The 21,783-nt window shown below is 42.7% G+C and overlaps 1 protein-coding gene and 1 non-coding gene across 2 annotated transcripts in view; both read right to left on the bottom strand.

Annotated features, from left to right (window-relative positions):
- The window catches only part of ALG6 (ALG6 alpha-1,3-glucosyltransferase), a 36,091-nt gene extending 14,599 nt beyond the window's left edge, over window positions 1-21,492 (bottom strand). The window contains exons 1-8 of the mRNA XM_049774432.1: window positions 21,232-21,492; window positions 14,272-14,356; window positions 13,330-13,419; window positions 12,439-12,527; window positions 9,257-9,339; window positions 7,958-8,022; window positions 2,878-3,063; window positions 1,581-1,716 (exon numbers count right to left, since the gene is read on the bottom strand). Of these exons, the coding sequence (XP_049630389.1) occupies window positions 1,581-1,716; window positions 2,878-3,063; window positions 7,958-8,022; window positions 9,257-9,339; window positions 12,439-12,527; window positions 13,330-13,419; window positions 14,272-14,356; window positions 21,232-21,313 (816 nt within the window). The 5' untranslated portion in view covers window positions 21,314-21,492. The remainder of the gene's footprint in view (window positions 1-1,580; window positions 1,717-2,877; window positions 3,064-7,957; window positions 8,023-9,256; window positions 9,340-12,438; window positions 12,528-13,329; window positions 13,420-14,271; window positions 14,357-21,231) is intronic.
- Window positions 15,185-15,316, bottom strand: LOC126012575 (small nucleolar RNA SNORA51). Its single transcript, XR_007497030.1, has one exon. It is a non-coding gene; the product is annotated as a small nucleolar RNA SNORA51 (small nucleolar RNA).
- Window positions 21,493-21,783: the final 291 nt, after the last annotated feature.

Below are 21,783 nucleotides of genomic sequence, written 5' to 3' on the forward strand. Positions count from 1 at the left end.
CATACGTGGAGAACGTAACTTTTTCTTTAGGCCAGTGTAAATGTGAACGAATCTACGAAAAGGAAGTTATGGCACAATTTTCAAAGTTTCAAATCAGAGCAGGGCCAGGCCCTAGGCGTGAGAGAGGTCTCTGATCTCTCCCTTTCTGGCCTGGAAGTGGGGATCAGGGCAATCTCAGAACCACCGGGAGGGTCGAATAAAATGGCATGAGGCATGTCTGGCAACGAGGAAGTGGTGATCATAGTTGAGATTTATGAATATCCCTGTCATGGATACACAATTCACACATTCCTGGTCTCTCACACCACCAAATGCTTTTTGAGTCTATTCAAAAATGCTTCTTCCAGGACAGGAAGATGTATCAAGGGGATGCTGGGGTATACGTTTCTGATGTGAGAAGCCTGGTTTTAATCCTTCACACAGCCTGCTCCCCGACACTGACAAGCTTGCCCCCCACAAAACTACTGATTCTGTCCTCTCACAGATTGACTGAAAGATACACTGTTACAATTTATAAGTTAAAAACTAAGAACCCCATGCTCTTTCTAATTTCATAAAAAAATAAATGTTGGGGCCGGCGCGGTGGCGCTAGAGGTAAGGTGTCTGCCTTGCAAGCGCTAGCCAAGGAAGGACCGCTGTTCAATCCCATATGGTCCCCCCAAGCCAGGGGCGATTTTTGAGCGCTTAGCCAGGAGTAACCCCTGAGTATCAAACTGGTGTGGCCCAAAAAAAACAAAAAGAAATTAAAAAAATTAAAATAAATGTTAGGGGCTACAGAGATAGTATGGCTGGTAAGGCACTTGCCTTGCAAGCCACTGAACCAGGTTCAATTTCCAGCATCCCCTGTATGGGTCTACCCCATGCACTTCTGGGAGTAAACCCTAAATGCAGAGCCAGGAGTAGTCCCTGAGCACTGCTGAGTATGACCCAAAACTCCCCCCACCCCGCAAACAAAAACTTTACTCAAAACTGATCTATAAATATAAATATGCACCTGTCCAACTTTATCAAAAGGCTTTTTATTGCCAACATTATTTTTGCTTAATTTAGTCACTAAATCTAAATTATAAAATTATCCATGTGATAAAAGTTTAACAAGAGCGATAAAGCTAGCACTGCCTGGAATGAAAGCTTCTCATTAAGAATGGCTACAGATGAAAGTTACTTACTGCCTAAGACATATGAGCTGTTTCTGAAACAAACATGATTATTAGTTTAATAAATAATCTCCTACGACTAAAATGAGAATTAAAAGAAAAAAACCTACAAAAGCAGAAAGCCGTGTGTTCATAACTCTAACTACCACTTCCCGTGCTATCTTTCACTCTGAGCCCTATTACATGAGAAAAGCACAACTGAATTATGAATCTTAGGATGACACACACGTGATCTACTGGTACCTACGAGGTACCAGGAAATGCCGATTGAGCTTCAGGTGCATGGTAGAGTATGCGCCTGGCAAGGAATGAGTGAGAGAGAAGAACAGCTGGAGTTAAACATTGGTTCTTCTACATAAAATGTCCACAGTTCACAGGGAAGGTGTCCTAACAGGAAAGTAAAAGAAACTATTTGACACGTGCCTCGAATAAACCTCGATCAACTGGGAAGAGTCTTCTTAGAACTTGCAGGCTCTGGTCCTTCTCCATAAAGAATGGCAGCCAGCAGAGAATGAAGGAGCCCACGACGGTGCAGACAAGCTTGATTAACAACACAAACCTAGAGTGACAAACAAAGGGAGCCAAGGAGAGAGGGAGAAGTTAAGTCATCTTGAGAATTCGGCCTGAAGCTCACTTCCGGACAGAAAGTGCAGATGGAGAGCAAGGAAATCTCTGCTGGTGATGGAGGAATGTATGGGGGGAGTCTAAGGGGCTGGCAATGCGACTCAGCAGCACAGCACAAGCCCTGCATGTGTGAGGCCCTGGATTCACTCCCCAGTACTGAAAGGATAGACGAGAACACAGTAGTATGGACCAGAGGGATAGTACAAAGAGCGTAGGGGCTTGCCTTGCATGTGGCTCACCCAGGTTAGAACCCCGGCATCTCCTTACATCCTGGAGTAATTCCTAGTGTAGAGCCGAGAGTAACCCTTGAGCATTACCAGGTAGGTCCCAAAACCAAAAAAGACAACAGTGGTCAACTCAAATCCATAACATCTAACTTAGATGTCTAGTTGAACTTCTTCTGGAATAAGGAAGAAATCTGTCAAATTAAGATGTATTTCTAGTAAGTATATAGTTTGTACAGGGCTGACAGCCAAAAGTAATGCTTCCTGCTTTGTTTTGCTTTGCTTCATGATCACATCCAGTGCAGCTCAAACCTTCTTTCTGGCTCTGTGCTCAGGGATCACTGCTGGCAGTGTTTGCTAGACCATATATGGAGCCAGGGATTAGAACCAGGGTTGGTGGGATGCATGGCAAGCGCCATAAGCCCTGGACTAGCTCTCAGACCTAACAGCAGTGCTTTTTTAAGAAACCAATCCACACTGCCTCCAGTAAATGTACATACATGCATCAGAAAGAATTGGCTAGTTAGGAAGATTTAAAGGAAAATACAGTAGCATGAAATAAGACTTAACTTCTCTCAAACACAGTTGAGCCAATCCATCAGAGACCAACTTTCTCCAGGTAGCATGCTTATTTTTGATTGTCAGGCTTTTAGAATTCTAGTCTGTAAAGATCACTCACCTGGGCTGGAGCGATTAGCACAGCAAGTAGGGCGCTTGCCTTGAATATGGGAGATCTGGGTTTGATCCCTGGCATCCCACATTGTCCCCTGAGCACCGACGAAGTGATTCCTGAGTGCAGAGCCAGGAGTAACCTTTGAGCATCACTGTGTGTGGCCCCAAAACCAAAATAAATAAAAATAAAAATTACTCACCCCTTTCCTTGGATGCCTTGTTTAAAGCACTTGCCAAGTAAAAAGCAGAAAAATGGCAAGGCATGGTAGAGTTCCATCTGTTTATAATTTAGAGCCAAGCAAAATGCTAGTGACCCCAGCAAGTTCCAGTTGCAAGATACTCCAAGAACACCCCACAAAGCAAAGCCTAGACTCACAGAATTATATATGTTCCTGTGTCAAGGAAATTATCTCACTGGTTAAAAGAGATAGACCCTGTATTTTATACAGCACATTTCTTTATCTGATCTTCAAAGGGTCCATAATATAAGAAAATTATAAACAGAAATGAAAAGTATTGAAATGAGAGTAATTAGAAAGACCATAGAACAGCATAAAATATAATAAATCAGCCAGACATACCATCTTACTTGCTTAGGTTAAAAGAGTTCTAGAGGGGAGAGGGGGATTGGAGAAAATAAAAAAAAAAAAATAAAAAAAAAAAGCGTTCTAGAGGCTGGAATGATAGTACAGTGGGTAAGAAGTTTGCCTTGTACATAGCCAATCTGGGTTCAATTCCCAGCATCCCATATGGTCCTCTGAGCACTACCATGAGAAATTCCTGAGTGCAAAGCCAGGAGTTACCTCTTGAGTGTCACCAGGTGTGACCCAAAAATCAAATAAATAATTTATCAATAATATTAAAACAACATATGCCACATCTCACTCAGGAAGGACACACACCAATAAGTGTAGTGTTCTCCTGAAAAGGAATTATTTGCCAAAAAGGCCCGCTTAGAGCAGTCAAAATCACTTGACCCTTTGCGTGGATGGTTTGGTATAATTCTAATATGTGGCTGTAACTATCTCTCTCTTTATTTTTAACCATTATTAGAAATCAGGCCTTAGTAAATTCTTTCTAGGACAGTACTAATCCCGCCAAAAGTCTCCCACTTAACAGCTCCCTGTAATTTTTGCTACCTTGGCGCCAAGATTAGGTTTTTCCATAAACTTAGCTCAAAACAAAGTAATTTTCACTCCCCCCCCCCCCCCGAAACTGAAACATTCCTCACTCTTCCAACTTCCCTGATAATTACCTGGTTTTTTCTGTTTTACCCAAAACAAAGCCAACCCAAAACAAGCTGCCTTTTCACCTTCAGTATCGGCTGTTTAATATGCTAATTTAAGCCAGGGTCTTTTCTTTCTTTCCCCAGTTTCTTTGATGTCAAGAATTTGCACCTGCCTTTCCTAGCCTCTAACCTTTAAAAGTCAGCCAGCTCAAAAAATAAATTTGTCTCCGTTCTTGTAAACGTGAGTCCCCATGCAATCTGCGTGGTTTCATTCATTTCTACAATATATTTCCGTCATTCGCCATTCCGCGTGCCCACCTTCTCCTCGTGGAATTTTTCCCGAACTCCACGAAAGACCTGTTTGCAGGTGCTGAAGACTGCAAACAAAATTTGGCTCACAACAAACATAGAAAGCTTTTCCCACTCTAGAGATGCCTGTGTTTTCTCCTTAACATGTAATCTCTTTCCTCTCATTTCTTGAACTGAATTTCTTTAAATAAAACTATTTTTGTCTCACTTGGAAAAGAAAAAAAAAAAGATATATACCAAAATCTAAAGAATAAGATAAATCCTGACAAATTATAAGAAAACAAACTGCGGGGTCCGGAGAGATAGCACAGCGGCGTTTGCCTTGCAAGCAGCCGATCCAAGACCAAAGGTGGTTGGTTCGAATCCCCGTGTCCCATATGGTCCCCCGTGCCTGCCAGGAGCTATTTCTGAGCAGACAGCCAGGAGTAACCCCTGAGCACCTCAGCCCAAAAACAAAAAAAAAAAGAAAAGAAAAGAAAACAAACTGCGGTTACTCTCCTTCCCCAACATGTGATTCAATATACAATATAAATAAATTGTATTATGAATATTATGAATATATAAATGAATATATTATATTAAAGCATCACAATTCAACTTCAATTCAAAATAGGAGAACCAAGCAGCATGCACCTTGCCTCTTGCTTTTTCTCAAGAGCCCCTACCAGTGGAAAGAAATAAGGAAGTCCAAAACACAGGTAGGAGATGGGATGCAGACATGTATCCTTTTATTTGCATGCCATGATGTGATCCAGTGTGGGCACTAGGCTACGATGTGGCCTAGGCACTAGGCCAGGTAACTATGCCTTACTTTCTGCTATTCACCCAAAGCAAACCCATTGTGTGGGAGTTATTCATGGAGCCGCATGGAGCTATCATTTGCTCACTTACATTGTCTTATAATGCTCTGCTACATAGGCCTTCAGAAACAGAAGGAAGCTCAGACAGCGCAGAGTAGGCCAGCACTTGTGTGATGGGAATGAGAAGAGGAAGCAGAGGCTGAGCCCTTCCCCGGGTGGAGCAGTCAGATCTCCCCTCACCCTACCTCCCTCCTGTACAAAGATAACTTAGAAGCCACCACCACCCTCGCACCTTAAGAATAGAGGCACCTCCAGAGAGAAAGAATCAACTCTTGTGGCAGTTCACAGAGAAGTGACGGTGCATGAGCCCCTCCACATTCGGACACAGAAAGTTTCCCCAGTGGGGATGGGGTCCATGGCCTGGCAAGGGTCAGGAGAAAGAGACCTGCTAAGGCCAGTGTGAGTCCTCAGACTGAGCTTTCCCTTGTGCACACACACCCCCACAGATACCAAAACTGGGGTAAAGTCTATGGGCACCACAACAAAGTATCTATGGCATCCCCCCACCCCACATCCTGCTTTAAGCTTAGGAGCACCATGCCGAATGCAAACACTGCAACCAAGTCTGCATCCTGTCTCAGATCTCGCAGAAGCAACCAAGAGGGAAAGGAGAGGGAGACTCAACTCAACACAACTGCTTAAGTGTCAAATTAAGAAGCAATTTGAAAGGGAAGGGGAGCGTGTTTCAACAGTGGAGCCCTTGCCTTGCAAGTGTGAGAGCCTGGGTTTCACGCTCAGCCTCAGAAATAACAGCCCTAGGGACAATCTAGAATGAAACACATACACATAAGCTCGGAGGTGGGCCCATAGCAACACACACACACACACACACACACACACACACACACACAAATACATCTGTATTCAAGGCTGCATTAGCATCAGGGCATTATATGACAATGTAAGTGAACAAATATGATAGCTCCATGCAGCTCCATGAATAACTCCCACTCAATGGGTTTGCTTTGGGTGAACAGCAGAAAGTAAGGCAGAGTCACCCAGCCTAGAGCCTAGTGCCCTAGGCTACATCTTAGTCTAGTGCCCACACTGCGTCACACCATGGCATGCAAATACAAATGCTGACTGCATCCCCTTCCTATCGAAGAACAATAAAGAACAACAACAACAGCAACAACAACAACAACAACAAAAACCCTCTAATCCTAGCAGTCAGCCTGTGGCTACCTTTAGGCAAGGAGGAGCAGAGGAGCAGCTAGGAAGACATAGGGGTTGTTTTGGGGGTACCAGCAATCTTCTATTTCCTGACGTGGGTAATAAAAGTTCGTCAGTTCCTTAAGCTGCAAATGTCTACTTTCCTGTATATGTGATCTTTTTCAAAGTGGTTTTTATTTTGTTTTGGAGGCCATACCCAGTGGCGCTCAGGGCTCATTCCTCCTCACTCTGTACTCAGTGATTACTTCTTGTAGTGCTGGGGGCCCATATGCTGATCCAGAAGGGATAGAATCCAGATCTGCTACCTGCAAGGCAAGAACCCTACTTGATACCTATACTATCTTTCTAGCACTGTCAAAGTAGTTTTGTGTTTATTATTTATTATGCTTTTTTTTTGTTTTGGCGGGCCACACCCAGTGGTACTCAGGGTTTATTCCTGGTTCTGTATGCAGGATTACTTCTGGGAAGTAATTACATATGGGAAGCCATATGGAATGTCAGGGATTGAACCTGGGTCAGACACATGCAAGACAAATGCCCTCCAGCCTTCTCCAAGTGGTTCTTAACACACCTTGTAAGGAACTTTTCTTTCTGTCACTGTTCTTGATATGACCAACAGCAATGATTCTGTAACATGCCCCCCCTCAAAAAAAGAGCTAAATTAGTACAGTATACAGCATAAAACAAAAATTTAAAAGCAACCACACATTTAATATATTTGTGGTAAGTTAGTTCTTCAGCAGACACACATATCAATTTTATGATAACCAAAACAGATTGGCATCAAATGCAAAGGCTATAAATTAAATGATCATGTTCTTGGGGATTATGTTGGGTTGTTTTGGTAGTTGTTTTTTTCTTTCATTGCAACAGATGGGATCAGCCGGTAGCATTTAATACATTGAGAAGACAAATTAGACTTGGATACAGATTTTATCAACTTTCCTCTAAAAACTGTTTGCTCATTTGAATGCTTCTTATTTTAAATATCAAAATATTACCCACATAAAACCCACATCGATTTTTATTTCAATCTTGCTTTCCTGAAGCTTTCAGGTACCACCAGCTGCTAGAGAAACATCTTGTTTTAAAGCTACAACTACTTGGGCTAGTGGAGACAAAGCCCAGCTGCAGAGCACTTGCCTCACATGGGTTTAGTCCCCAGCACCGCAAGAAATAAATTAATTAAATTCATACACTTGTAAGATTGTTTTCCTTTTTGGTTTTGTTTTGTTCTTGGACCACACCTGGCTGTATTCAGATCTTACTCCTGAGTCTGTTCAGTGGTCACTCCTGGCAATGCTAAGACCACATGGGCACTTCAGGTATTGAATCCAGGTTATCTGCAAGCAAGGCAACCAACCACCTTAGCCCTATACTACCTCTCTGTGATCTGGTACTCTTTTTATTTTTATTTTTAATTTTTGGGATTATTTTGCTTTTGTCAGTGACAGATAACATTTACAAAAGACAAAAGCTAGGTCAAAACTTCTTAGAACCAGAAAAGCATGTCATTGCTTGACATTCTTTTTCCAACTTTCCAGAAAAAAACAAGCCCATTGCCAATATTTTGTTCTGAAAGAAAGTGAAGTCAAATCTTGATAAACAGGTAAGTAAACAAGATCGATGCCCCAGGATGACAATATTACACAAACTGACTCAGATCTCACAACATGCATCTGACTTCATTTGTAAGGTAGTAAAGGATACTGAAAATGCCCATAGTCAATAAGGATGAGGCCTGGATAAAGCAGTATGCACAGTGCACTGGATATCTGTAAGGCAAAAGAGTAGCAAACAATCTGTTTGTTATTCGAGTCGCTATAAAAGGGGAGCTCACTCAACACAGTAAATAATGTTCCCACTCTTACCTCTACTTGTCAAAATATTCCACTGTTACAAAAATAACTTTTTAAAAAGGCCACAGAGATAGAGCAGCAGGTAAGGCACTTGCCTTGTGGGCAACTGACCAGGGTTTGATCCCGGAATCCCATAAGATCCCTTGGGCACTGCTAGGAGTGGTCCCTAAACACAGAGTTAGGAGTAAGTGCTCAGCACTGCCAGCTATGGCCCCCCAAAAACAACTTTCAGTGAAATTTTCATGGAAATCAGAGAATACCTCAGTCTCAGTAAAGAGAAAAATGTCGCTAAAAGACACCTGACAAAGAAAACACTTTCAATTATGAAAAGTTAATCTAGGGATGAACCGAAAGATGACCAAAAAATATTTGGGATTATATGAATATGAAGTAACTTCTCAAAATGGCTTTTGGGTTAGTCACTGTCATCGGTCAACTCAGACTTCAGGTTTTCTGGCTAAGCTGTACACTGACAGGGCAGTTTGTAACTTGGGAAATTAAGGTAAACTGCTTTCATCAAGCTGGTGGGTATCCATACAATTACTCTAAGCTGGTGTTTTCTAAATGAAAACAGACAATAGGGGCAGAAATGAAGGCTCAGCAGGCTGCATCGTTCATGGCAGAGCAGAGGCTAGAGTTCCATCCTGAGCAACCCTGGTCCTCTGAGCACTGCTGAGAGAAACCCCAAGCAGAGGCAGGAATAGTCCCTGAGCACCACCACCAGGTGTGGCCCCCAAATCAGAAAAAGCAAAAAAGAAAACTGATGGAAAACACAGTTTCCCATAATCTAGCCCCCAAAGCCAGGCATCCTTAAACTAAACACCTAATAGTTAAGCTAAATGAAGACACATTTCTGAAGAACTTGGGGAGATGATTCAGCCTTAAGCAGGAGGCCTCATGTCCAACCCCAACACCACCCCTTATCCCAGGTATGATCAAGAACAAAGCATCACACCAAACAAAGATGCCTAAGCATCACAGCTAAAGGGTGTGATGCCTCCCCTGCAAATGCACCACATCAAGTGTTGTGACCCCTGTCATCTCAACAACAGAAGGAGAAAGGAGAGAGGGAAAAGAAACAAGACAAGGGGGGGATTAAAAAAGTTTCAAAACTTTTTGAAATGAAATATCAAGTTGCTTTCAAACTTACCCTTTTCTTGGCTGATATTTCCTTTAAATAATAACAGTGCATAACCACTGCAGGTATGTAAATCAGTAAATCAGCAACTAAAACTGGAAAGAGCAAGCAAATAATTTTAAGCATGAGTCTAGTAGGGTCTGCGCTGTTCTAGTAGTGAAGACAGAGTGACAGCAAAGCGGGGAAGGTGTTGCCTTGCACACATTGAACCGAGGTTCAGTCCCCAGCATCCTTTCTGGTCCCCTGGACCTGCCAGGAGATTTCTGAGTACAAAGCCAGGAGAAAACCCTGAGCACTGTTGGGGGTCCCAATAAACAAAAACCAACAGTAACCACCCTCCGTCCCACTGCAAAAAGAACTCAGTTAATACACAAAACCCACCCACTCTGGACAAGCCCCTTGCAAGTTCTAGACTAGTCTTTGCTGTTCCCTTTACTTATGCCTAATTTCAACTCTTGTGCTAGGACTGCATCTCTCCTTAATGAAAGACACGCAGAACAGATTATCTCTACGCATGAGATGGTAAAACTGGATGAAGAGGTAAGAGAGCAAACTCTCACTGAATCTAGCCTCATGAAGGAAAAGATCGAGGCTGGCATTTAAGTCATGAAAAGGAGTCCTTTTGGCTTTGTTTTATTGTTTTGGGTTTAGTCTTTGGGTCCCGCCCAATGATATTCAGGGGTTACTTCTGGCTCTGCACTCAGGAATTACTCCTGGCAGTGCCCAGGGGACTATATGAGATGCCAGGGATTGAATCAGGGCTGGGCACATGCAAGGCAAGTGCCTTACCGTTGTACTATTATTTATTTTTCCAGCCCATAAAAAGTTCTTAAAGACGTAAAAGCTTGGGGCCGGAGAGATAGCACAGAAGCGTTTGCCTTGCAAGCAGCTGACCCAGGACCCAAGGTGGCTGGTTCGAATCCCGGTGTCCCATATGGTTCCTGAGCCTGCCAGGAGCTATTTCTGAGCAGATAGCCAGGAATAACCCCTGAGCATAGCCAGGTATGGCCAGAAAAACAAAACAAAACAAAAAAAGAAGTAGAAGCTTGGGGCCAAAGAGATAGCATGGAGGTAAGGCATTTGCCTTGCATGCAGAAGGATGGTGGTTCAAAGCCTGAGCCTGCCAGGAGCAACTGCTGAGTGTAGAGTCAGTGTACCCCTGAGCATGGCCGGGTGTGATGCAAAAACAAAACAAACAAACAAATGAAGTAGAAGCTTGGGGCCAGAGTGATGGCATAGCGGTAGGGCGTTTGCCTTGCACTCGGCTGACCTGAGATGGACCTCGGTCCAATCCCCCAGCGTCCCATATGGTCCCCCAAGCCAGGAATGATTTCTGAGTGCATAGCCAGGAATAACCCCTGAGCATCACCAGGTGTGCCCCCACTCCCCCAAAAAAAGAAGTAGAAGCTTGGGGACCAGGGAGATAGTTCAGCAAATAAGGCACTTGCCTCACACACAGCCTACTCAGGTACAATCCCCAGTATCCCACATCCCCCCCCCCTCACCCCCCAGCACTATCAGGAGTGATTCCTGAGTACTAGGTAAGAGTACTGTCTCAAAATAGAATAAAACATAACAAAAAAAAAAAAAGAAAAGAAACTTTGGGAAGGGGTTCAAGCTTCGCATGCAAGTCAAGCTCCACATGCATAAAGAGGTCATTTCATGAGACGGCAGAGCGAGAAGAAAGGAAAGGGGAAGGAAGGAGAGAGGGGAAGAAAGAGCAAGGAAGGGAGATCATGTGGTCGCTACTTCGCTTATCTGTACTAACTGTTTTTCCAGTTTCTAAGCCACACCCAGCTATACTCGGGCTTACTCCTAACCCAGTGCTCATGGATCACTCCTGGCAGTGCCCAAGGGACCATAAGGGATGCCAGGGATCGAGTTGGCCATGAGCAGTCTTAAACCCTGTACTATCTATCTCTTGGACCTCTCTGCCTCCACTTAGAATAAGGATAAAAGGCCAGGAATATAGTGCAGTGGGTAAAGTGTTTGCCTTGCATGTTTGATCCCAAGACCATAAAAACAAAATTAAAGTAAATAAAAATAAAGGGCAAATAATGTGGTTCAGTGGTACAACCTTAAGCATGGGAGGCCTGGGTCTGATCAACACTGATAAAAACAAAACAAAAGAAAACAGATGAAAATAGTATTTACCCCATTTGACTATTCTAAGAACTAAGTAAGATGACGGAAGTAATAAATGAAAGGCTGAGGGTGTGGCTCAGTGGTAGAATGTATGTATGTATGAAGCTTTGGGCTCAATCCCTTGCCTAAGACCTAAGAAAAGAAAAGAAAATACAATGGAAATTAGAGAGCTTAAAGAGCCAGAGAAAATGACACACATGCAAGTTTGATCCCTAGAAATGCAGGGTGCCTTGAGCTTCCTTAAGTAGAGCCCTAAAGGTTCCTTGAGCACCACCAAACCAGAACATCTTATCACCCAACCCAGCACTAAAAGCAGTAAATCATGTAAGCCAAGGGGCCAAGTATCATAGGGAACAAATAACGGGTTCTTGGAGCACTGCTTGAGAGCCCTCCTCAAAAGACAATAACAAATGCAAATAACTAGAGCAGTTTCCTACCAGTCTTTTATTGTTTGCTTAGGCCATACCTAGTGGCACTCAGGGGTTACTTCTGGTTCTGCATTCAGAAATCACTCCTGCCAGGTCTAGGGGACCATGTAGGATGCTGGAGATAGAACCAGGGTGGATCCCAGTTGGCCACCTACAAGGTAAATGTCCTACCACTATGCTGTGCTATCGCTCCAGCCCCTAAAATTTTCTTGGGGGCTGGAGTAATAGTACAGTGGTAGAGCATTTGTCTTGCATGCGGCCGACCTTGGATGGATCTAGGTTTGATCCCCCACATCCCTTATGGTCCCGAGCCTGCCAGGAGCTATTTCTGAACACAGAGCCAGGAGTAACCCCTGAGCGCTGCCATGTGTGGCCAAAACAAACAAACAAACAAAAAACAAAAAAAAATTTTCTTTTCCTTTTTTATTTTGTTTTTGGGTCACTCAAGGCAGTGCTCAGGGGTTACTCCTGGCTCTGCACTCAGTAATCACTCCGAGGGTTCAGGATAGGATGCCAGGGATAATAAAGGCAAACATCCTACCTTCTGTACTACCACTCTGACCCCCTCTAAAATTGTCTTACAAACCAAATTCTATATTCAGACCCTACTGTCTCTCCTACCTGTTGCACGCATGAAGAGTTTATGTGCCTGACTCTCGTATCCACGTGATGTATGAAGAGCAATCCAGTCTGGATCTATAAATTTTGCCCTGAAAAGCAAAGCAAAGATGATGCTTTAGTTTTGATTTTGTAAGTCTTCAGGACTTACTCATGGCTCTGCGCTCAAGAATCAATCCTGATGACAGTCAGGTATCAAACCCATGCTGGCAGCATGCAAGGCAAATACCCTACCTGCTGTACTATCACTCAGGCCCCTTGTATATTTCTTATTACTGTATTTTCCAGTGTATAAGATGACTTTTGAAACGGAAAAAGTCAACCAAAAATCGGGGGGGTCATCTCATACGCCGAGTATATCCCGAAAAACATTTCGATATGCCGCTAAACGAAAATCATCTGGATATTGCCACGAAATGAATTTTCCAACTCGATCCTGCACCAATCACTGCCAGGCTGCTCGGACCACCTCTCTGACTCAGCCGATCCAAGCAGGCTTTTGATGCATGCAAATTAGACAATGTTCTGGACCTGAATCTACACTGTCAAAAGCCTGCTCAGATTGGCCAGAGTCAGAGAGAAAGTCTAAAATTAGGGGGTCATCTTATACTCCAGAAAATATGGTAGGCAATTATTCAGCTAATTGGTAACACCACTGCTTCAAAACAAAGCTATGATTTTGTCTCTTTAATAGCCTGTCCACCAAAGAAATTATGAAACATATTCAAACTTTGATAGTTAAAATTTTACAGACTGATTATAAGGAAATAGTTCAGACGTCATAAAACAATTGTTCTAACTGATGGCTATTCAAACAAGGCTAGATCACACTGTTTTTTTCTATGTTTGTAAAAGGCACATATGAAGGAGAAAAAACATGAAGGAAAAACTTACACATATGCACAAAGAAGGCTGTGATAAGCTGTAAGAGGTGGATAATCCAATCCCCAATACTGCAAATTGTTATCACTGCTGTTAAAATACCTGAAAAACAAAAGCAACATTCCTTTCATCAATATTCAAGGAACAATTTTTGTTTTATTTTGAGTTTGATTCAGTTTTGGGGCCCTACCCGGTGGCGCTCAGGGATTACTCCTAGCTCTGCACTCAGAAATAACTCCTGGTAGACTCAGGATGCCAGGGATCAAACCTGGGTCTGTCTCAGGTCGGCCATGTGCAAGGCAAATGTCCTACCACTGTGCTATCACCATGGTCCCAATATTCAAAAAATAATTTAACACTTCATCTCAGTTTAACTCATTTTAGAAAGTGTCACAGAGACCTGAAGCGATAGTACAGCATTTGACTCCTGGCATTCCCTATGATCCCCTGAGCTCCACAAGAGTAATTCCTGAATGCAAAGCCAGGATTAACTCCTGAGCATCTCTGGAGGTAGTCAAAAAGAAAGCACCCTCCTCCTTTTTTTTAAAATAAAAGTGTTGTACAAGGCATTTTTGTTTGTCTGTTGAGTTTTTTGTTTGTTTGGGGGCCACACCTGGTGATGCTCAGGTGCAAGCCAGTGTTAGTAAAATCAGTCTCCAGGAAGATGAGGATGCTCAAGTGAAGAACATGACATCTCCCTTTGGGTATGCTCAAAGTGTCAATGCTACTTGACTATGAAAAAAACACAAAAGCAGGGGCCAGAGCAATGGTGCAGCAATAGGGCGTTTGCCTTGCATGCGGCTGACCCAGTGTAGACCACCCTGGAGTCCCATATGGTCCCCCAGCCAGGAGCAATTTCTGAGCACATAGTTGGGAGTAATTCCTGAGCATCACAGGATGTGGCACAAACTCCCCCGCCAAAATATCATAAAAGCAGATTACCATTATCCATACCATTGTTTGATGGGTAAATTCAAAGTGATTTCTTGCCAGTGGCGTTGAGCTTCATAATCACCAAACATCGGGGGCTTTCCAGCACCTAAGAAGAAAAGTAACAAGAGCACAAATGACACTGTTCTTTAGTCACTGCTTTTAATTTCCTTACAAAGATGTTCTAAGTCACTAAGGTAGTAGAAGTTAAGGATAAGAACACAGGAGCTAAGGGCTGAAGTGATAGTATAGTTGGAAAGGTATTTGTCTTGCATTCAGCAGACCCCAGTTTCATCCCCAGCATCCCATTTCACATGACCCCCCCCCACAGCATCACCAGGAATGACTCAGTGCAGAACCAAGAATAACTCCTGAGCACCACTAGGTGTGGCCCCAAAACAAAACAAAAAAACAAACACAGGAGCTGCTCTACAAAAAGGCAGAGATAAGGTCCAATGGTTCTAACAATGACACAATCACCATGTGACACTGGAGGAATGCATTCAACATCCCTGGGCCCCCACACAGTCAAATATCACAACCCAGGGGCCAATTTTATCCAGGTGATTAATAAAATTATCCAGTAATCCCCGCATGCACACACACATTCTAAGAACCAAATTTTATTTACATTTGCTTTCTAAAGATGTCATAATGGTCCCCATGAATGATAATAAAACAAAATAAGATAATTACATATATAATAAGATAATAAAACAAGAACCTTAAGTTCAAAGGATGCTTTCATTTACAACAGGAAGCAACTTTGAGGCCAGACCAATTAATTACATCAATGTTACTATAATGCAACTCCCACAGTTTAGTTCTAATCCCCAAAAAGTTGTCTGACATGTTAAAATGCCAAGGGCTCTGTTCAGGTTGCTCACTCCTTGGTAATCTCTCTCTGCTTTCAATTCTTTTTTTTTTTTTTTTTTTTTTTTGTCCCCTCATTCACAATACAGACCAGGAAAAGGACCTGGGCTGAGGTGTATATGGGTGCATTTACTGTACCTCCTCTTTCTATACAGTCACTGTAAAAAACACAGCCTGTAGTAAGCATTGGGAGGCCTTATCTTTTTTTTGGATGTATATATATATATATATATAAGCCTTCACCAGTGCAACATTCCCATCACCAATAACCCAAGTGTCCTTCCTCCCCACCCCACACCAACCTGTACTCTAAACAGGCTTTCAACATTTTTTTTTTGCTTTCATTTCTTATCCAATCTTCCAGAAAGAATCTCTCAAACTCCAAATTCTCCAGAAAGCTTTTTGTTGTTGCTGTTTTTTGTTTTTTGGGCCACATCTGGTGACACTCGGGTTACTCCTGGCTATGCGCTCAGAAATCGGGAGAGACCATATGGGACGCAGGGGGATCAAACCGAGGTCTGTCTTAGGTCAGCACGTGCAAGGCAAATGCCTTACCACTTATGCACAGCTCCTGCCCCCAGAAAACCTTTTACAACTTAAACTCTATTAATCATTATGTACTAACTTTAGTAATATTTACATTTTGGGTATTATTTACCCTGTGATAAACCATGGGTATACTATTTCCTAAATACTAGTTCCAACAGAGATTGGAATTTTCCGGTGACTGAAACATGATTGAGCTACAGAGACAGTATAGCAAATAGGATGCTGGCCTTGTATTTGGCCCACCTGGGTTCAATCCTCACCATACATTTTGGTCCCCCATACCCTGCGAAGAATGATCTCTGGGTGCAGAGTCAAGAGGAAGCTTCAAGGACAGTTGTGTGGCCCCAAAACTAAAAATAAAGTAAAAATAAAAATAGGGGCTGGAGTGATAGTATAGTAGTAGGACGTTTGCCCTGCATGCGGCCAAACTGGAACAGATCGGATTCGATTCCCAGTATCCCATTGGGTCCCCTGAGCCTGCCGGGGGCAATTTCTGAGTGCAGAACCAGGCATAACCTCTGAGAGTCACCGGGTGTGACCGAAAAACCAAAATAATAATAATAATAATAATAATAAACATACAGCATATACTTAGATTAAAACTTACTTAATTGGAGCTGGAGATGTGACTAAGTTCAGATCATTTGTCTTGGATATGTGAGGCACTGGGGTCTAAGCCACAGCACAGCATACCACATGCTTGCTAATTTGAGCTAGGAGAGAATAACCTTCCATTTAAAAAAAGAAAAGGAAAAAATTCCCCAGTGAGTTGCGATTTTGCATATGTGTACAAACTTAGGACTCACCCCAGCAGTGCTTGGGATACTGTGCAGCACCAGAGATTCGAACCCAGACCTACATATCATGCGTGTGTTCCAGTCCCCTGAGCTATCTCTCTGGCCCCATCTGTATCTATTTCAAGGAATACAACCACTATCTGCAGTTTCTTCTTCTTCTTGGGGAGGAAAGAAATTGATTTTTATTTTTTGTTTGTGTTGTTTTTATTTGTGCTTTGGTATACTGGGACTATAAGACTGAGAGGATCTCACGGAATTCCTTATGCCTGACACAGTCCAAACTATCTAGATGTTCTGAAATTGCCCCTCAACTTGTGGTCAACGTGGAAGAATTTATTACCATTTTCTAACAAATAGAAGAATGGATAATGACTCTCCTTAGAGTTGAGAAACAAGTTTCTATCCAGAGCCTGACCTACTTCAATAAATTCAGCTGACACTGGCTATGAAATTAGTACTTAAGTTTGTAAAACTGCTAAAGTGCCCTTAAAGCAACCCAGAAGGACAACCCAACGGTACCTGTGGGAGCTTCACTTGGGAAGGGCAGAAAGGATTCCTTCCCCGTGACTAAGTCCACAGCACATTTCCATGAGATTCATAGTTACGTAAAGTGGGCCTGAGAGATAGGATAGCAGGTAGGGTGCTTGCCTTGCATGCAACTTGCCTAGGTTTGATCCTTGGCATCCCATATGGTGCCCTGAGCCCTGCCAGGAGAGATTCCTAAGTACAGAGTCAGGAGAAACCCCTGAGCATTGCCAGGTGGGACCAAAAAATTAAACCCTCAAGATTACACAAAGAACCTATTCATATATATATATTGGAGGGGGTTCCCCACACCTGGCAGTGCTCAGGGGTTACTCCCAGCTCCATGCTCAAAAACTGCTCCTGGCAGGCTCAGTGGACCATATGGGATGCTAGGATTTGAACCAATGACCTTCTGCATGAAAGGCAAACACCTTACCTCCATGCTATCTTTACGGCTCTCATATATACATTTATACAGTTTGAGTGCTGTCTCTTTATTAGGAAATGAACTTAAGCACCACTTGAGTGTTTCCATTGCTGAACTACTCAAAATTATGTGAGAATTTTGAAAAACTAAAAAAGGCTTTTTTGATCTGCTTTGCTTAGCTGATTTGATAATTCCACATTCCCAATTCCTTAAAATTTTAAACAGTTAGACAAAGGAAGAGAATTTGGTTGAGATGTTCCAAATAAAATTCCCCTTTTAGAGATTCCTAGTGAATAAAGAGAAACATTAGAGATAATAATGGGTAATCCGAGAGAAACCAATGAAATACAAATAGCCATACTATAACAAGACTGATATGCTGTGAAGAATGATTTTCTAAGATTTTTCTCCTCCTAGAAAAGATTACTGAAATTGGGCCAGAGCAACAGTACAGCAGGTAAAGTGGGCCTGAGAGACAGGATAGCAGGTAGAATACTTGCCTTGCATGCAGCTGGCCCAGATCTGATCCCCAGCATCCCATACAGTCCCCTGAGACTGCCAGGAGTGATCCCTGAGTGCAAGAACAGGAGTAAGCCCTGAGCACTCCCACTGTGCCCTCCCCTCCAAATGATTACTGAAATAACTTTTTCATGACTCCAGTACTGCCATTTGCTATAAAAACATTGATTAACTCTTTTTGTTAAATATAGAAGAACCGTGAGTATCTATAAGAAATGATAATACTGGTGCCGGAGCAGTGGTGCAAGAGGTAAGGTGTTTGCCTTGCCTGAGCTAGCATAGGATGGACCATGGTTTGATCCTCCGGCGTCCCACATAGACCCCAAGCCAGGAGCAATTTCTGAGCACATAGCCAGGAATAACCAATGAGCATCACCGGATTTGAGTCCCCCCCCCAAAAATGATAATACTATGATCAAAATCTGTCAATTCCCCCATGATTGCATAAAAGCAAGCAAAATGCATTATTTTTAGGCCTATAAAATCTAATTCTGTAGCAGGCGAAGCAATAGTACAGCAGGTTGTGCATTTGCCTTGCACATGCCAACCTGGGTTTGATTCATGGCATCCCATATGGCCACTTCAATAGAGTATATAGTTTACCATGAAATGGTTCAAAATCTCCTTGATGGAGAAATAATGGATTCATATTAAGTGAACACCAGACCATCCTCACCCAAGTGGTTCCAAATCTAAAGATAAACTGAGCATGTTTAAACAAATTCAAGAGCTAAAGAGAGTTCAATGGTCTGAGCACATGGTCACTACATATAATCTCTATCATTGCCAGGAACAACCTCTGAGCTCTAAATCAGAAGGATCACTGAATGTGGCAAAACACAACATTATAATAGAATACAACACAAGGACAGGGGCTGGAGAGAGTGCAGTCTTGTCCATGATTGACGTTGGTTCAAATGTCCTTAAAAAAAACAAAAAAGAAGTCCCTTGAGTTCCTTAGGGAGCACGTGGCTTGAAACAGTCCCCAGTTATCGCCCAAGACAAACTAAACAGATAAAGACATAAAAATTGGGGCCGGGCGGTGGCGCAAGAGGTAAGGTGCCTGCCTTGCCTGCGCTAGTCTTGGACGGACCACAGTTCGATCCCCCGGCGTCCCATATGGTCCCCCAAGCCAGGAGCAACTTCTGAGCGCATAGCCAGGAGTAACCCCTGAGCGTTACCGGGTGTGGCCCAAAAACCAAAAAAAAAAGACGTAAAAATTATAGTCATGAAAGGCCAGAGCCAAAGCACAGCAGTAGGGTGTTTGCCTTGCACATGGTTGACTCAGGACAGATAGCGGTTCTATCCCCCTGGTGTCCCATATGGTCCCCCAAGCCAGGAGCAATTTCTGAGCACAGAGCCAGGAGTAACCCCTGAGCATCACCAAGTGTTGCCCAAAAGCCAAAAGAAAAAAAAAAGCTCTGCTCTATTCTTTATGACAGGCTCTATTTAGGAGACAGAATCATCTATATTAGCATTTGGCATTTTAATTTTTCTCATCAGAAAAAAATATGACAAAAATATATAATACCAGGGCTGGAGCAATGGCGCAGGGGTAGGGTATGGGCCTTGCACGCGGCTGACCCAAGATAGATCATGGTTCAGTCTCCCAGCGTCCCATATAGTCCCCCAAACCAGGAGCGATTTCTGAGCACATAGCCAGGAGTATCAGTGGGTGTGTCCCCCCCCCCCCCAAAAAAAAGATAAAGAAAAAGAAAAAAGAAAAAGAAACTCAGTCAGGAACACAGATACCACAGGGATAAAAACTGGATTGATTGCATGCAAAGCAACTGCCCTACCCACTATGCTATTGGCTCCAGTCCCTATTTCTCTATCTTTTAAGTGCCTTAGTTCAACTTGTTTCCCTGAAGTCACAGAGCCCTGTCATAAAAGTGCTGAGGGCTGGAGAAACAGGACAGCGGTCAAGGCATTTGCCTGGCCTGTGATAAACCAGGTTTGCTCCCTAGTACCACACATGGTCCCCTGGCACTGTCAGGTGTGACCCCCAAGAAAATAGGCAAGAATAAGCCCTAAGACTACCACATATAATCTAAAACTCAAACTAAAAATGGATTTAAAAAAATAAAAGTACTGAGATTGGAATAAATCCAACAATATTTGACATCAATTGTCATTTATGGGTTGTTTTAATTTCCATTTGTTATTGCTTTTTATTTACTTATTTGGTTTTGGGGTCACAACTAGCAACGCTCAGGAGTTACTCCTGGCAGGCTCGGGGATCATATGGGATGCCGGGAAACGAACCATCATCCCTCCTGTGTTGGCCGCATGCAAGGCAAATGCCCTATCGCTGTGCTATCGCTCCAGCCCCTATTATTGCTTTAAAAAAAAAATCTTGAGGATGGAGGAGATACCCAGTTGTATACAGGACTTACTCCTGGTTCTGCTTTCAGCATTCACTTATGGTTGGGCTTGGGGGATTATATGGGCTTGGGGAAACTGAACCCAGGTCAGGGTGCATGCCACTGACCCATTATTTTCTTTTGTAAGTGAAAGTTACCACGTAAAAGGTACAAAAAAGTTTCATTGTCTAGTATATAGTAAATGCTAGTAAAAGAGACTTTTCTGCTTGTGTCACTTGTCTTGTTTTTCCTCTAATCTGCTTTTTCTTCTGTCCCTCTTTTTTTTCCCCATTATGTTTAGATCACACTCAACAGTGTTCAGGAGTTACTCCTAGTTCTGTGCTAAGTTGAAGGATCATTCCTTGCAGGGCTGGGAGGACCAATGGGATGTCAGGAATCAACTCGGGTCAATTATGTGCAAGACAAGTGTCTACTCGTGGTACTATTGTTCCAGTCTTTAAATCTGTTTCCTTTTTTCTTTTTTTTTTAGTATTTTATTATAACAGCATTATTTACCAAGTTGTTTATAATACAATAATTTCAAGCATTAAATTTTCTTACTTTTTTTTTTTTTTTTGGATTTGGGCCACACTTGCTTTTTCTTCTATCCCTCTTTTTTTTCCCCATTATTTTTGGATCACACTCAACAGTGCTCAGGTGTTACTCCTGGCTCTGTGCTTAGAATCACTCCTGCAGGCTCGGAGGACCATATGAGAAGCTGGGGATTGAACATGGGTCGGCCGCATGCAAGGCAAATACCCTCCCCACTGTGTCATCATTCAGGCCCCAGACCTAAAATGCATTTTCTTGACCACATCAATAAAGCCTGAAATTCTTCTCTTAGAGAACTGTAAATTAAACAAAAACGAGAAACTGGAAAACTACCAAACTGACAGATTTCTAGTTCACCTCTATCTAAACATTCCATTACCTGAATAAGAATTAAGAGAAACTGTCCACCGTACTGTGAGTCCCAATAAGACCACAACTGCCATCAAAGACCATTTCTCCATATTTCCTCTTCAAATTTAGGAAGGAAGATATACAGAAGTGTCTGAATACTTCTAGCACACAGTCGCTCCTTTGCTCTGAGAAATGTTATCAGTTCTTCAGAACTGGGAGTTTGGGGGTGATTTTAAGTGATGTTTCTCTATCCAAGAAGTTCAATGTTGATGTCTCTATCTTTGAGGAAGTAGCCTGGAATAAACAACAACTGACAGTTAGTAATGAAGAATTAATCAAACCAAGCAGTAAGTTCCACAAGGAAGGTTAGGGGAGATACAGAGGGAAGAGTAGTTTCATCTATTTCTGAGTTCCTTAGTCAGGAATTACACCCTAAAAGTAACCTCTCAGGGAGCCAGAGAGAATACAATGGGAATGGGATTTGCCTTGCACAGTTTGACCTGGGTTTGATTCCCAGCATCTCATAGGGCTCCCGTGAGCCTGGCCTAGAGCACAACTAGATGTGGCTCAAAAACCAAAC

This window comes from Suncus etruscus, chromosome 6 (genome assembly GCF_024139225.1).
Source record: "Suncus etruscus isolate mSunEtr1 chromosome 6, mSunEtr1.pri.cur, whole genome shotgun sequence".
NCBI classification, from domain to species: Eukaryota; Metazoa; Chordata; class Mammalia; order Eulipotyphla; family Soricidae; genus Suncus; species Suncus etruscus.